At 34.0% G+C, this 13,014-nt stretch overlaps 1 protein-coding gene across 13 annotated transcripts in view; it reads left to right on the forward strand.

Moving 5' to 3' along the window:
- RYR2 (ryanodine receptor 2) overlaps window positions 1–13,014 on the forward strand; it is a 408,101-nt gene that overhangs the window by 282,009 nt on the left and 113,078 nt on the right. For all 13 annotated transcript variants that reach the window (XR_011094640.1, XM_068676244.1, XM_068676247.1 and 10 more), the window contains 10 exons: window positions 666–939; window positions 4,072–4,186; window positions 4,765–4,897; window positions 6,061–6,164; window positions 7,015–7,150; window positions 7,827–8,013; window positions 8,491–8,596; window positions 9,935–10,055; window positions 11,504–11,673; window positions 12,687–12,907. Coding sequence is in view for 12 of the 13 variants with exons in the window: in XM_068676244.1 (XP_068532345.1) it covers window positions 666–939; window positions 4,072–4,186; window positions 4,765–4,897; window positions 6,061–6,164; window positions 7,015–7,150; window positions 7,827–8,013; window positions 8,491–8,596; window positions 9,935–10,055; window positions 11,504–11,673; window positions 12,687–12,907 (1,567 nt within the window). In the remaining variant the exon portion in view is untranslated. The remainder of the gene's footprint in view (window positions 1–665; window positions 940–4,071; window positions 4,187–4,764; window positions 4,898–6,060; window positions 6,165–7,014; window positions 7,151–7,826; window positions 8,014–8,490; window positions 8,597–9,934; window positions 10,056–11,503; window positions 11,674–12,686; window positions 12,908–13,014) is intronic.

A 13,014-nucleotide genomic window follows, 5' to 3' on the forward strand; every position in this document is an offset into this window, starting at 1 on the left:
TTCCCAAATCCTTGCAATTGTTGCCAGTCAGAACATCAGATATAAGTTCAAATTATGCAAACACTGATTTCACATTTATTTGATTGGAGTCTTCTTATTTAATTCTTGTGAAGGTCTTTTTTGTTTGGTAATTGAATAAATTGAATTATTCCATTTATTCCATTTATTATTCCATTTATTCTAATTTTTATTTCAAATTTTGTAATGTATAAAATGGAATATTACAGCTTAGACCCATAAATAAGTAATACAGCATTTATATATGCTACAGCGCATTTTTCCTCACTTCATAATATGTAAGAAAAACCCTGAGAGCTGAATTCCTGCAAAAATCTTAAAAATAATAAGTAGAAATAAATTCGTCTAGTTTGTGAGCATCTCCTATGTCTTCATAGTTTTTTATGATATTAGATTTATTTCCTGTATTTTAATTTTAAATGTAGGCTTTTGGTTTTGAGATGTTTCTGCTTTTGTTATACTGATTATATGTCTGATTATGTGTCTGATTATGCTTTGCTTTGACAGTCTGCTAAAGAAATACTAAAGAAAAAGTGCTTGAGAATTGATTTCATTACAGTGCATGTTGCATAATGCATTCTGAGGAACTACTGGCGGAGATATGAGTAATTAATGGTAATTGTGTGATTTATGTATTTTCTTCACAGCTACTCTTCAACAGTTGATTTCAGACACAATGGTGCGCTGGGCCCAGGAATCAGTAATAGAAGACCCAGAGTTAGTCAGGGCCATGTTTGTACTGCTTCATCGCCAGTATGATGGTATTGGTGGCTTGGTTCGAGCCCTGCCAAAGACCTATACTATAAATAGTGTGTCTGTGGAAGACACAATCAATCTTCTGGCATCCCTCGGCCAAATACGTTCCTTGCTCAGTGTCAGGATGGGAAAAGAGGAAGAGAAACTTATGATTCGTGGATTAGGGTAAATAACATCTCTGAACGTGCAGATATTTTTTGTTATTTGTTGTATGGTTATCATCAAAATTGTGCATGAAGTTTGAATGTGAATAGTCTATATGGGTGTAAATGCAGACATTGGTATTAGTTGTATGGTATCTTCAGTTGTAAGCATTGTATGCATTTGTAGCATTATATGAACCGGTTTTGGAGAGTTGCAAGTGACATCTGTACGCTTTTCTTGTGAGAAAAGTTGTAAACATAGACCCAGAGTATCCCAAGTTGGGAGGGACCCACAAGAATCATCAAGTCTGACTCCTGGCTACACACAGAACCACCCCAAAACCAAACCAGATGCTGAGAGTGTTGTCAGAGTGTTGTCCAAACACTTGAAATCCAGCAGGCTCGAGGCTGTGACCACTTCCCTTGAGAGCCTGTTCCAGTGTCCAACCACCCTCTCAGTGAAGAACCTTTTCCTAATATCCAACCTCAACCTCCCCTAACACAGCTTCATGCTATAACCTCAGGTCCGTATGTAAAGTTAAAAGATACTACAAAAATATATTTTGTTGCCATGTTTTGAATACTATTGCTGTAAAGATTTCTGTCAACGCTGCTGTCCATTTTTATATAAATACAGGAACTGGCAGCTGTTGACACATACAAACCCTTCTAGCTGTCAGCAAATGGAGTTTTATAAATATGTGTCTGCACATACACCATCTTTCAGTTGTACTGAATGTAACCAGTACTCGTTGAACTATCAAGTAGTCCAGTTTTACTTTCATTAATTATATGACTAGAATATAGCATAATAGAAGGTGCGGTTGGAGAAAATGGTGTAAAGAAATCATGATCAGCTCTAGAAGCAAAGAGGATTTTTTTTTTTTTTTCAAAGGAATTGTTATCATCTGAGAGATATCTGGTGAGAGTAAACACCAGCTATGATGTTTTAGAAATCCCCAATCAACAGTAGTGATGACAAGAGTTAGCATTACATGAGGAATGCCAAGGATGCAGGAAGAGAAGCTTTTGTTGTGCAAAATATATATATATATATTTTTTTTTTCTCCACTTACTGAAAATTTAAAATATCCAAATAATGCCTATAAATAATTTTTCAATACCATTATGAACTACTTCATAGCTTGCCAGCAGGTTCAATAAATTTTTCATGACTGTTATAATATTCAGTGTACTCACACTAAGGCTTTAGCGAAGGGGAAAGTCACCTGTCAACAGACAGAAAACAATGGTATTTCTATATTCACCTTCATATTTTAAATTTGTGTTATGTTTCATTTAAGCTAAGAATAAAATGAGTGAGTAATTACTAAATTCTGGCATTGTTGTGCCTGGGACAGGGGGTGGGGAACCAAACTTAGAGTGTTTTTTATTTCATGTTCTGCTTTCTTTTTGTTAGCATTTTTTTTCCCGCATAATTTTATGCTATGAGTTAAAAGATAAGACTTTGTGAGTCAGGCTGATTTAATGGTAACAATCTAGTGATATGTGAAAATCTGGTGTAAGGAAAAAAGAGGTATTTTCTGTTAAGCAAGTGTTCTTGCTGCCTGTTCTTGACACCCTTCTTGATAGCTTCTATCATAGTCTTGTTTATCTTGTAGGTTCCCCAGCTGTGCCATTTGTGTCTTTTATAGACTAACCTGGGCTCCAGCACCTATTTAGAAATGCCAGTTTTTTTTTACTGTGGGTGGAAAGCATTCCTTTCTTACAGCTGAGAAATGGAAGATTCACTTGTTCCTGCTTAAAAACTCAGTTTCCTCAGAAATGCTGTTAAGAGTTTTTCTGGAAGTGTGACATTTCATAATGCAGTCAGCAGTTACACAGAACACTGAAAGTGGATGTGCTTTCCAAAATAGTGTGGTATTGCTGGCCAGCCCCTGAGGTTGATATTTTGACTTTCTGTACTTTGTTATTCCTATGACAGAAGGAGGCAAATAAGAATTTAGGATGACTTGGCAGAATGTCACCATTGAAGTCATTTTCTATAGCATGTGGTGATTGCAGGAAGGATTATGTGTCATGGGTAGCTTTTGGAGGCAGGGCACATCCTTTATCATCTTTGGTAGTTGGAGGCTTTGGGGAAAATGAGCAGTTAATCTTTCTGGGTTACTGGGTATCAGACACTGATATTGTCAGCTACATCAGATGTACTGTATACATTCTGTTGTGCTACTGATTGTTGTAGATTTGTAGCTTATACAATGATGAATTGGTCCTCTTCACATCTTTTATAAAGCTGAAGTTTCCCTAATTGCAGAAGGTTTACGTCATAAAAAAACATACAGTGAAATTTGAACAGTTGACAACAGTATTTCCTGTAGTGACTTGCTAGCCCTTTTCTCCCATGACTTGATTGTTTTCACATTTTTTCCTGGGTTGCATGCGATTTCATGACTAGCTACAGTTGTTAGAAGTGTAATTACTTTTTAAAATACACATTTTTATTGGACATATCACATCTGTATAAAATAGGACATTTTAATCCTCAGGAGTGGCTTTCAAGTATGCAAATCTAATCAGCTGAAATATGTAGAAGAGTGTGTCCTTCTGAGCTGTAACTCATGAACTAAAGTTAACATTTATGTAACTAAAGTTTCTGATGACAGTAGCTGGATCTACATACTCACCTCTACAATAACTTTTTCTTGGTCTTGACAGCAGATGTCAAATATCACAAGGCTGAAAATATTTGGTAAAGAATGTTTTTTTCAGAAAATATTGATTAGTTGAATTGAAATTTAACCTAATGCAGCAGTTTTTCTGACAAAAGCAAAATCAAATATTTTTAGATTTGGAATAAAGTTACAAGATCATCATACTCTGCTTAGTTATTGTCTTGTTAGGGCTTTAATATGGGAAAAGAAAGGTCAGGGTCTTCTGTGATGTCCATAAAAAAAGCAAAACAGCTGTAATGGGTGGAGAAGGGGAGGGACAGGGAGGTTAAGCAGGGTGATATCAAGAGAGACTCAGCGTAGAGAAGGTCCCAATGTAATTCTTCACATGGTATGATGATCAATCACTTAGGTGGTGAAGAATTACACAGCAAATCAGCTTTGCAAATAAGATAATGGGTAAACTGGTCATAAAACTGTAATCAATTTTATTTATTTATTTATTTATTGCTTTCCTCTAGAGACATCATGAATAACAAAGTATTTTACCAACATCCAAATCTCATGAGAGCTTTAGGCATGCATGAGACTGTCATGGAAGTGATGGTAAATGTGCTTGGTGGAGGAGAATCCAAGGTAAAGCAATTTACTGTAACAAGACTGAAAAAATAAAATACAGCTTTTCAAAGCTTTATCCTGTAAGGTGCTGAGCAGTCATTGGAGGTACAGAGACCACAACCATTTACTAATTTATGAATTTGATCAATTTTTTAGAAGAATCCATTTTTCCATTCCAGAAGAAGATAGAATTAGCATTATAATTCCAGATGTTATTAAGAAAAAAAAATCCAAATAACACTTCATATGCTTATTGGATTTTAAAGGGATTTTTAGGATTTTTTAGAAACAAAAACGGGTGCAGTATCACACTGCAAATCTGAATATTCACATTCATTCATGTTTGAATCTAGAATTTATGGGTGAACCCAGCTCTTGTTTTCAAGCTTATAATTTAATATGTGGAACTTAAGGAGCTATTTACTTGCTGAGAAAGCCCCGTTGAATTCAGAGTGAAACCTAACAGATACCGAGATGCAATGAATATGATGTTTAAATATTAGTATGTTAAACAGCTGTTACAGATTTATTTTTTTTTTTTGCAAGTTTTAAGCCTGTTAAACCTGAGCTTTAGTTTGCTTTTATTTGCTTTTTAGGAAATCACTTTCCCCAAAATGGTGGCAAATTGCTGTCGTTTCCTATGTTATTTTTGCCGCATCAGCAGGCAGAATCAAAAAGCTATGTTTGATCATCTTAGCTATTTGTTGGAAAATAGCAGTGTTGGCCTTGGTAAGTAACGTATGTGGCTTATGAGACTCTGAACAAAAAACGAAGTCTTAAATTTTTCTGCATTTTTCCCTCTTTCTTTTCCCCCTAATCCCTCCCCAATTGTTTTTTCTGCATACCTCCGTGCTCTTGTCTTGAAGTTTCTGCTTTACCCAGTGAAAAAAAAATAAAATCATTAACTCTATTGCTAACTCCAGACAAAATCATAGCAGTAGCATTAAATTGAAGTAATTTAGTATACACTTTGTGGTGTATGCGTGTACATTAAGGGAGAATTTTTTTGTAGTTTAACTATTTGTGAAACAGAATAAAATCGTGATTTTGATGCAGAGGTAGATACAGAGATAGATCAGTGTTGGCAGCCTTTTATTATGGCTTCTTTCTCACTGCTGAGACTTGCTCCACTGTTTTCTTCTGTAGACCATTCAGTATACAGAGCTCATTTTCTTGAATATATGCCCAGATGCCCGGATATGAACCTTTCTTAATTTTCTTAAAATGTTAGGTAGTCTGGTGTGTTACTATATATATATAGTAGTTTTATTTCAGAATATATATTTTATATAATCATCATAGTGGTTTATTATTATTATTATCAAAATGTCCTTATTAATGTACAGATATGGGACAGGAGCATAAACCAAAAATCATTTTGGAGAGAAACTGCCCAAGTAAAATGTATTTGGAGTGTTAGTATGAAAATCTTTGCTTTTTCAGTTGCTGTATTGACTGCCATTTTAAAAGAAATAAGCAACTCATGATCTAATCTTTTAAAATGAAAGTTATTTCCTATTTCAGTACATTTGATAAAATGCCATTCTTCTGGACATTAAAAAAATCCCCTTAACTGAAAGCAAATTTGTCTCAGTGAAGAATATTGTAAAGAATGAGATATTAAAACAAGGTATGTGATGAGAATAGGAATGTGTTAGGTTGTTTCTAGCCTAAACTTCTAAATTGTGTTTTTATTTCCTATTAAAGACAAATTTCATGATAATTATGAACTGAGTGGTAAAAATATTTTTATTAAATCATTAATTTAGTAAAACTAATAATTTTAAACAAATTTAAATAATTAAAACATCCAAATATTTTTATTATTGTACTTGCTATAAAATTGTTATTTTTTATTAATTTATTGTTGAAACTAAATTTTATTTTAACAGCTTCTCCTTCTATGAGAGGATCAACTCCTTTAGATGTTGCAGCAGCATCTGTGATGGATAACAATGAACTTGCACTAGCTTTAAGGGAGCCTGATTTGGAAAAGGTTTGTAGCTATTTTATCAAGCATATTTTTAATACACCATCTAGAAAGGGGGAAGATTTGTCTTGTTCAGGCTCACAAGAAGTAGAACGGAATAATGAAGATTCAAGATAAGAACTGCATGGGAATTTTAAACCCCAAAGTTTAGACTATCAGAATCTGATATACATATCTGATATATATGTAAGTATAATATAGCACAGTTACACTGCCTTATTTTTAATATGCAACTATATAAATAATCAAATTATTATAAAAAGTACATTAAAATACATTTATCGCATCACCTTCACAAAGTTTACATACATCAACAAGAAGAGTTCTCCACACCAAAATCATGTCACAGCACAAACAAAGGAGGACAATTTAGAAATGCTTCACCTGTCATCCCTTCACCACATTACATCAACACAAATTCTTCACAATTATTGCATTCTCATGCAGTGCCATTGGGTACTGTTTAATGTTTTCCTTTATGACTTGGATGATGGGATGGAGTGTGTTGTCAGTAAATTGTGAGGAACTGTCAGTGTGCTGGAGGGCGCGTCTTTGTGCCCTCCTGAACACATGTTCAAAGGAACTTGAAAAAGCTGGAGAAACAGGAGTAGAATCATACTCTAGCCTCACAAAATTCAGCAAGAGCAAATGCTAGATCTTGCAACTGGGATCTCTTGTACCAGTGCAGGTGAGTTTGATTTACCTAAAATTTGATTTGGTTACGTCAGGGATAATAGAATGTGGAAGCCAAATCCAAGACAATATATGTGGAGGCTTCCCTTTGAAACTTCACTTCTCTTGTTTTTCATAGTAAGCATCTTTTTTTTTTTTTTTTTAATCTTATCTTGCTTGATAGGTGGTTCGTTACTTGGCTGGTTGTGGATTGCAGAGTTGCCCTTTGCTGATTTCTAAAGGCTATCCAGACATCGGATGGAATCCAGTTGAAGGAGAGCGATATTTGGATTTTCTTCGTTTTGCTGTATTCTGCAATGGTAGTGTAGAAGCTTCTCAGGTTTTTAACTTTCTCTAGTGTTTGAATAAATACCAGCATTAAATTGGACATTTAAAACACTGTTACAAGCAAACCTGATAGGATACCATAAATTTACAGAACAGTTAGCAGAAAGAGCAGAATTAAGCAATACACATAATAATTTAGATGCCTATTTCATACATCATATAGGCTCCTAGGAGCCTATGCCGTCTTTTTCCATCCATCTTTAATCATTGAAATGGCCACATCTCCTTTGAGATTCTACTTTTGGAAGTGGAGCAAAGACTCCTAAATCTTTTTAAGGTAAAACTCATGCTAGATATAGAGCCAAAGACCCATTCGATTAAGGTTTAGGCAGTCCAGGTTTTATTTAGCAGCTATGGCGGTCTCCTCATTAGTACTCCCACTTGAATATGATTTTTTAAATACAAATCAGTTGTATTTCATAATTTTTAATTAAATCACATATTCTATTTCATAACTTTTATTACAGTAATAACTAGAGGGATATGTTTATGTGTTTACACAATTTTGTTGTGATATTTAAACAGGTTAGGAATTAAAAAACTATCTGCTTATACATACACTCTGCAGTTTAGTGTAACTTTTTCTGATGATGTTTCAGAAGTCTCCTTGACATAAACTTAAATCTTGATATTCGTTCTTTGTGATAGGAGAGAGTGTGGAGGAGAATGCTAATGTTGTTGTCAGACTGCTTATTCGTCGACCAGAATGTTTTGGTCCAGCTCTAAGAGGAGAAGGAGGCAATGGTCTACTTGCTGCCATGGAGGAAGCAATAAAAATATCAGAAGATCCAACAAGAGATGGACCTTCGCCAAGTAATGGATCTAGTAAAACTCTGTAGGTGCAGTATAATTGCTTGCATTACCATCATTTTTATTTATGTTTCATGATCCTAGTCATGAAATTACTTGTTTATTTTAACATATAAATTATCAACTAGATTTTTCAAAGGATTCTGTGGAGGGTAGATAGAGATTGGTCTTCTGCCAAATAGTTTTGTCCCCGTGCTTTCGATTTATGTGACTTTCTCTAGATATTAAATCCTCTTTAGAATTCTGTTTGTTCTTAGTCCATTCAGTTTCAGTCCTCTGATTCAAAATGAGACAGATAAATTGTAACAATGTAGATGTCATGTCATGTAACAATGCAGTCTCTTAGGGACAGATTTTACTCTGTGTTAGTCTGTCAAAAGTCCTTTGGTTATGATGAAGCCACCATGTGTAAGGTATGAGCAGTTTATCCTTTTTTGCTGATGTAAACACTGTTTTCTATTTCATTTGTCTTTTAAATGTTTTAACAATTAACAAATTACAGTGAAATGGAAGAACAAGAAGATGACACTATTCACATGGGAAATGCAATCATGACCTTTTATGCTGCTTTGATTGATCTCTTAGGACGTTGTGCCCCTGAAATGCATGTAAGTTTTACATCTTCATGTATTGGAAAGTAAAGCCATAGTCTTTCTGATTGTTTGGTGTTCTGCTGTTTGGCTTTTTCACAGTAACATATGTTACTGGGTATTAAAGCAGTATTGGGACTATGTAGTATCACAATGTACATGATGTGTTCATTTGCTAATTTCCAAGAATTTCTGTGAGCTCTTCAGTTGTGTTTTTCAAAGGAATTACTCCATTCCTTTTCTTATTACTGTTTCCTGTGGCAATTTGGTTTTTAACAATATTCTTTTACAAATATTATTTGATTGTCCATTGTGATACTGTGTCAATTAAACTTCTCAAATTTTACTGTTTATTGCGATGGTGTAGAGAATGTTTTTTAAAACCATGATTTTAAAAAAACCCATGGTTTAAAAAAAAAACACTTTATTTGTATACTTATTTAGAGACTGTTTAAATTTCATATTAATGTGTAAATATTACAGGAAATTCTTTTAAAACATAAGAATAAGTGTTGTCCATGGATATTCATGTCAATATTTCATAAGCTTCATTCATATTGATAAACCTGCTCAAAGAAAGGTAACATGTCACTGGTTTAGGTATTAGATACCCAGAGTTAGACCCTATAAAAAAACGAGCACTTACCACTTATTTCCTAAGAGCTAATAATATTTGAAAATATTTGTTCAGTTTAAAAATCACAATACCTTCCTGTTCTTCAAAAATTACACTTACTTATTCACAGTTTCTTACTTCACTTCAAAATCACCCCTAATTAATGTTAATCAGTACAGATCAGCACAAGATTCATGCAGAGATGGATAACTTGACAGAGCTAGCCATACATAAAGTTCAATGTACGAGTAAGTGTTTAGTTTGAATAAAAGCATCATCTTGTTTTCTATCTGACTCACTGCCTTTCTAGAAAAAAACAAAATGGGGTAGTTGAAAGTGTCGTTGTTCAACCAGGAATGAAAAAAAGCTTTTTTCATCTCAGTCTATTTCTCCCCTCCTCTTCCCTCCCCTCCCTTCCCCATCTTATCTCTTTCCCTCCCCTGCCTCTTCCCCTTTCCTTTTTTCTACATGTAAAGCTTTGTTTAGCTATTTTACCTAATGTTTTATTCTGAAAATGGGCTTAATATTATTTAGAAACAAAACCTCTGAATTTCTAGACTTTGCATATTTGCATCCAGAACACAGCAAATAAATAGATTATATGAAATTTTTGTTACCAAATATAATGTGAGTTTGAGAGCAGTTATTCTTGTGTATCTATGTTTTGCAAAGTTTCCTGAATGTGAACACACAAGGTAAAGAGAAGACCTGTGTAATGTTTTATTTATTTTTTTCCTTAGTTGATCCATGCTGGTAAAGGGGAAGCCATTAGAATCAGGTCAATTCTAAGGTCTTTGATTCCTCTAGAAGATTTGGTGGGCGTAATTAGTATTCCTTTCCACATGCCGACCATAGCTAAAGGTAAAATGGTTATTGTACTGTTTTTTCCCACTGTATTGTTATGTTCTGTAATTTGACCATATATTCATAAATATACTTCTCCCAATATTTCAAAATGTTCTAGAAATTAAAACATTTATTATATACATTATAATTCTGTGTACACTTATATTCACTGATGTAAATCACATTCATATAATTTTATTAAAATCTGTCAAAACTTTAAGAAGAAATCTGCAAATGCATTCTTTTTTTTTTTTTTTGTTCTCCCTATAAAATATTAAAAAATAAAAAGATTCTCTTTTCTTAATACTGGAATCCTTGCTTTTGGTGTTCTAACACTATTAATTGTTTCTAGCAGATCTTACTAAGACACTAGAGTTGTTCTTCAGCAACTATGGTGAAGTTATAGGTGTGGCATACATAGAATTCTGCCTACACAGAATTCATTGCAGTAGTGGGAGTTATGAGGGCATTGATATAAAATGGAAAGGAGCTACATCTACTTCTTTGGGTATCTTGAGAGAAAACATAATTATAACAGGGATTGTCTAGTGTCTTACAGCACAGGAATGTCCAATAAGTCACAGTAGAGAAGATAAAAAGATCAATTATTCTATTACATAATTATGTATTTATATTCCAAATAGTGATAATACATAATAGATGTAAAAGTGCTATCTAAATAGCATAGAGAACAGCTCAGGGATACGCAACTATTTATTTGGTTTTCAAAATGAAAATACCAAAATTTAAAAAATATTTCTATGAATTCATTCAGTAATTTCAGAAATTTTCAGGTAGCGAGGACTTTTTAGCACAATGTTAATTCATTGTTGTCCACTACTGATGTGTTCACTGGTGCCGCATTCCTGGAATGTTTGACATAGAATTGTTAAATTTCTTACTTTCTGTCTGCTTCTTCTAAGATACATAGGTAGTTCTGTAGATTAATTAATATGTTTTGAGTATGTCTTATTATATTAGAACATCAATAGTTGAGTATCTACTTTGATGCACAAAGTAGAGCAGAAAAGCATTTCTTCCCTCTAAAATATTAAAAAAAAACATTCTCTTTTCTTAATATTGGAATCCTTGCTTTTGGTGTTCTAACCCTATTAATTGTTTCTAGCAGATCTTACTAAGACACCAGAGTTGTTCTTCAGCAACTATGGTGAAGTTACAGGTGTGGCATACATAGAATTCTGCCTACACAGAATTCATTGCAGTAGTGGGAGCTATGGGAATTTGGGGTCTTTGGGATCTAGGGACTTTCGGATCTATCAGGGTAGAATTTGCCTTATGAACTCTTTTTCAGTTAACTATAAATATGTTGCTTTTCTGTAATAAAATCATGGGGAAGATGGTTGCATATAACAGACTAAAACATCTGACAAGAAGTAGTGTGGCTGCCTGATCTGCTGGTGAAGGATGATCCTTGTCATTGAAGTTTTATTTTTATCTTTTAGATGGAACTGTGGTGGAACCTGACATGTCTGCGGGGTTTTGCCCAGATCACAAGGCAGCCATGGTTTTGTTCCTTGACAGGGTCTATGGAATTGAGGATCAGGATTTCCTTCTTCACCTTCTTGAAGTTGGCTTTCTGCCAGATCTCCGTGCTGCTGCTTCTTTAGATACAGTAAGAGTTTGTCTTTTATTATTTGAATTAACACTGAAGCATTTTTTGCTCCTCATGAAAAAAATAAATAAATGTTTTCCTGTTGTCCTCTGCATTTTTCAAATGCTGGCTGAGCTCTCTGTTACTTCTTAGCTTCAAGAATATTTGAAGATAAATGAAGAGGGATTCTTCAGCATGATGCTTACTTCATAAAGAGTCCCCTTTGATAACCATATCCATAAAAGATCCATTGTCTTTTCCCAGGAGACCTTCCGAGCTTTTGCTGTGGAATGAAAATCAGATTAGCTGCCAATGAAATATGTAACTGAGAGCCTCTTCCCAGAGATTTAGAGAAAGTGTTCATCTCCACAAAATTGTTAGGAGCACCCACTTCGTTTTTCATAAAATTCCTTAATTTTTATTTTAACACATTCTAAAAATTGCTTTTTTTTTTTTTTTTTTCCTGTTAGCCTTTTTTCCATCTAATTTTTCTTAGTTGGCTTAGTCCAGAAAGATCAGACTTAGAGAGCTTATATGAGGGCTAAGACATGAATTTTGATTTCTCTATCTCAGTTTCTATATAAACTTTTTTTTTAATAGTTATGTTTTTATTTAAGAAAGAGTGGGTGAGGATTTATTGCACTTTGAACTTGGGCTTGATTTTAACGTGGCAGCATACTGAGCTTTGCTAATGCAAACTTCACTGGTATCACTGCCTGATTTCAGAGTGTTTTGTTAAAGAACTTTGACATTCTTTAATATAATTCTGAAAACTTGTTTTTGAGAGACTACATTTAGTGTCAAACTTTATGATTTTTGTCATGTTGTCATTCATACAACAACAAAAAGTGCCATATGCGAGAAGACTACAGAAGCAGAAAAGGAAACTAGGCATTCAGCATCCAGTAGGTTTCAAATCTGCATTTGTGTGCTCTGAAAAATTCCCTCTTTAACTGCTACAAAAGAAAAAAAAATCTTTATTTTGTAACAATACTGACAAGACAAATATAATTTTTGTCTCCTTTAATTTGTAGGCTGCCTTAAGTGCTACGGATATGGCTTTGGCTCTGAATCGATACCTTTGCACAGCAGTTTTGCCTCTGTTGACCAGATGTGCTCCTCTTTTTGCTGGCACAGAGCACCATGCTTCCCTCATTGATTCCTTATTACATACGGTGTACAGACTATCAAAGGGCTGCTCTCTTACCAAAGCTCAGCGAGATTCTATTGAAGAGTGTTTACTGTCTATTTGTGGGTAAGAAAATACTCTTGGCTGTACAGGAATGTGAAAAGATAAAGTGACCTATGATAATTATAGTACAAAATGCAGAACTGTGCCATCAATAGCATAATTAAGAATTT

The sequence above is a fragment of the Anas acuta genome, chromosome 3 (assembly GCF_963932015.1).
Source record: "Anas acuta chromosome 3, bAnaAcu1.1, whole genome shotgun sequence".
NCBI classification, from domain to species: Eukaryota; Metazoa; Chordata; class Aves; order Anseriformes; family Anatidae; genus Anas; species Anas acuta.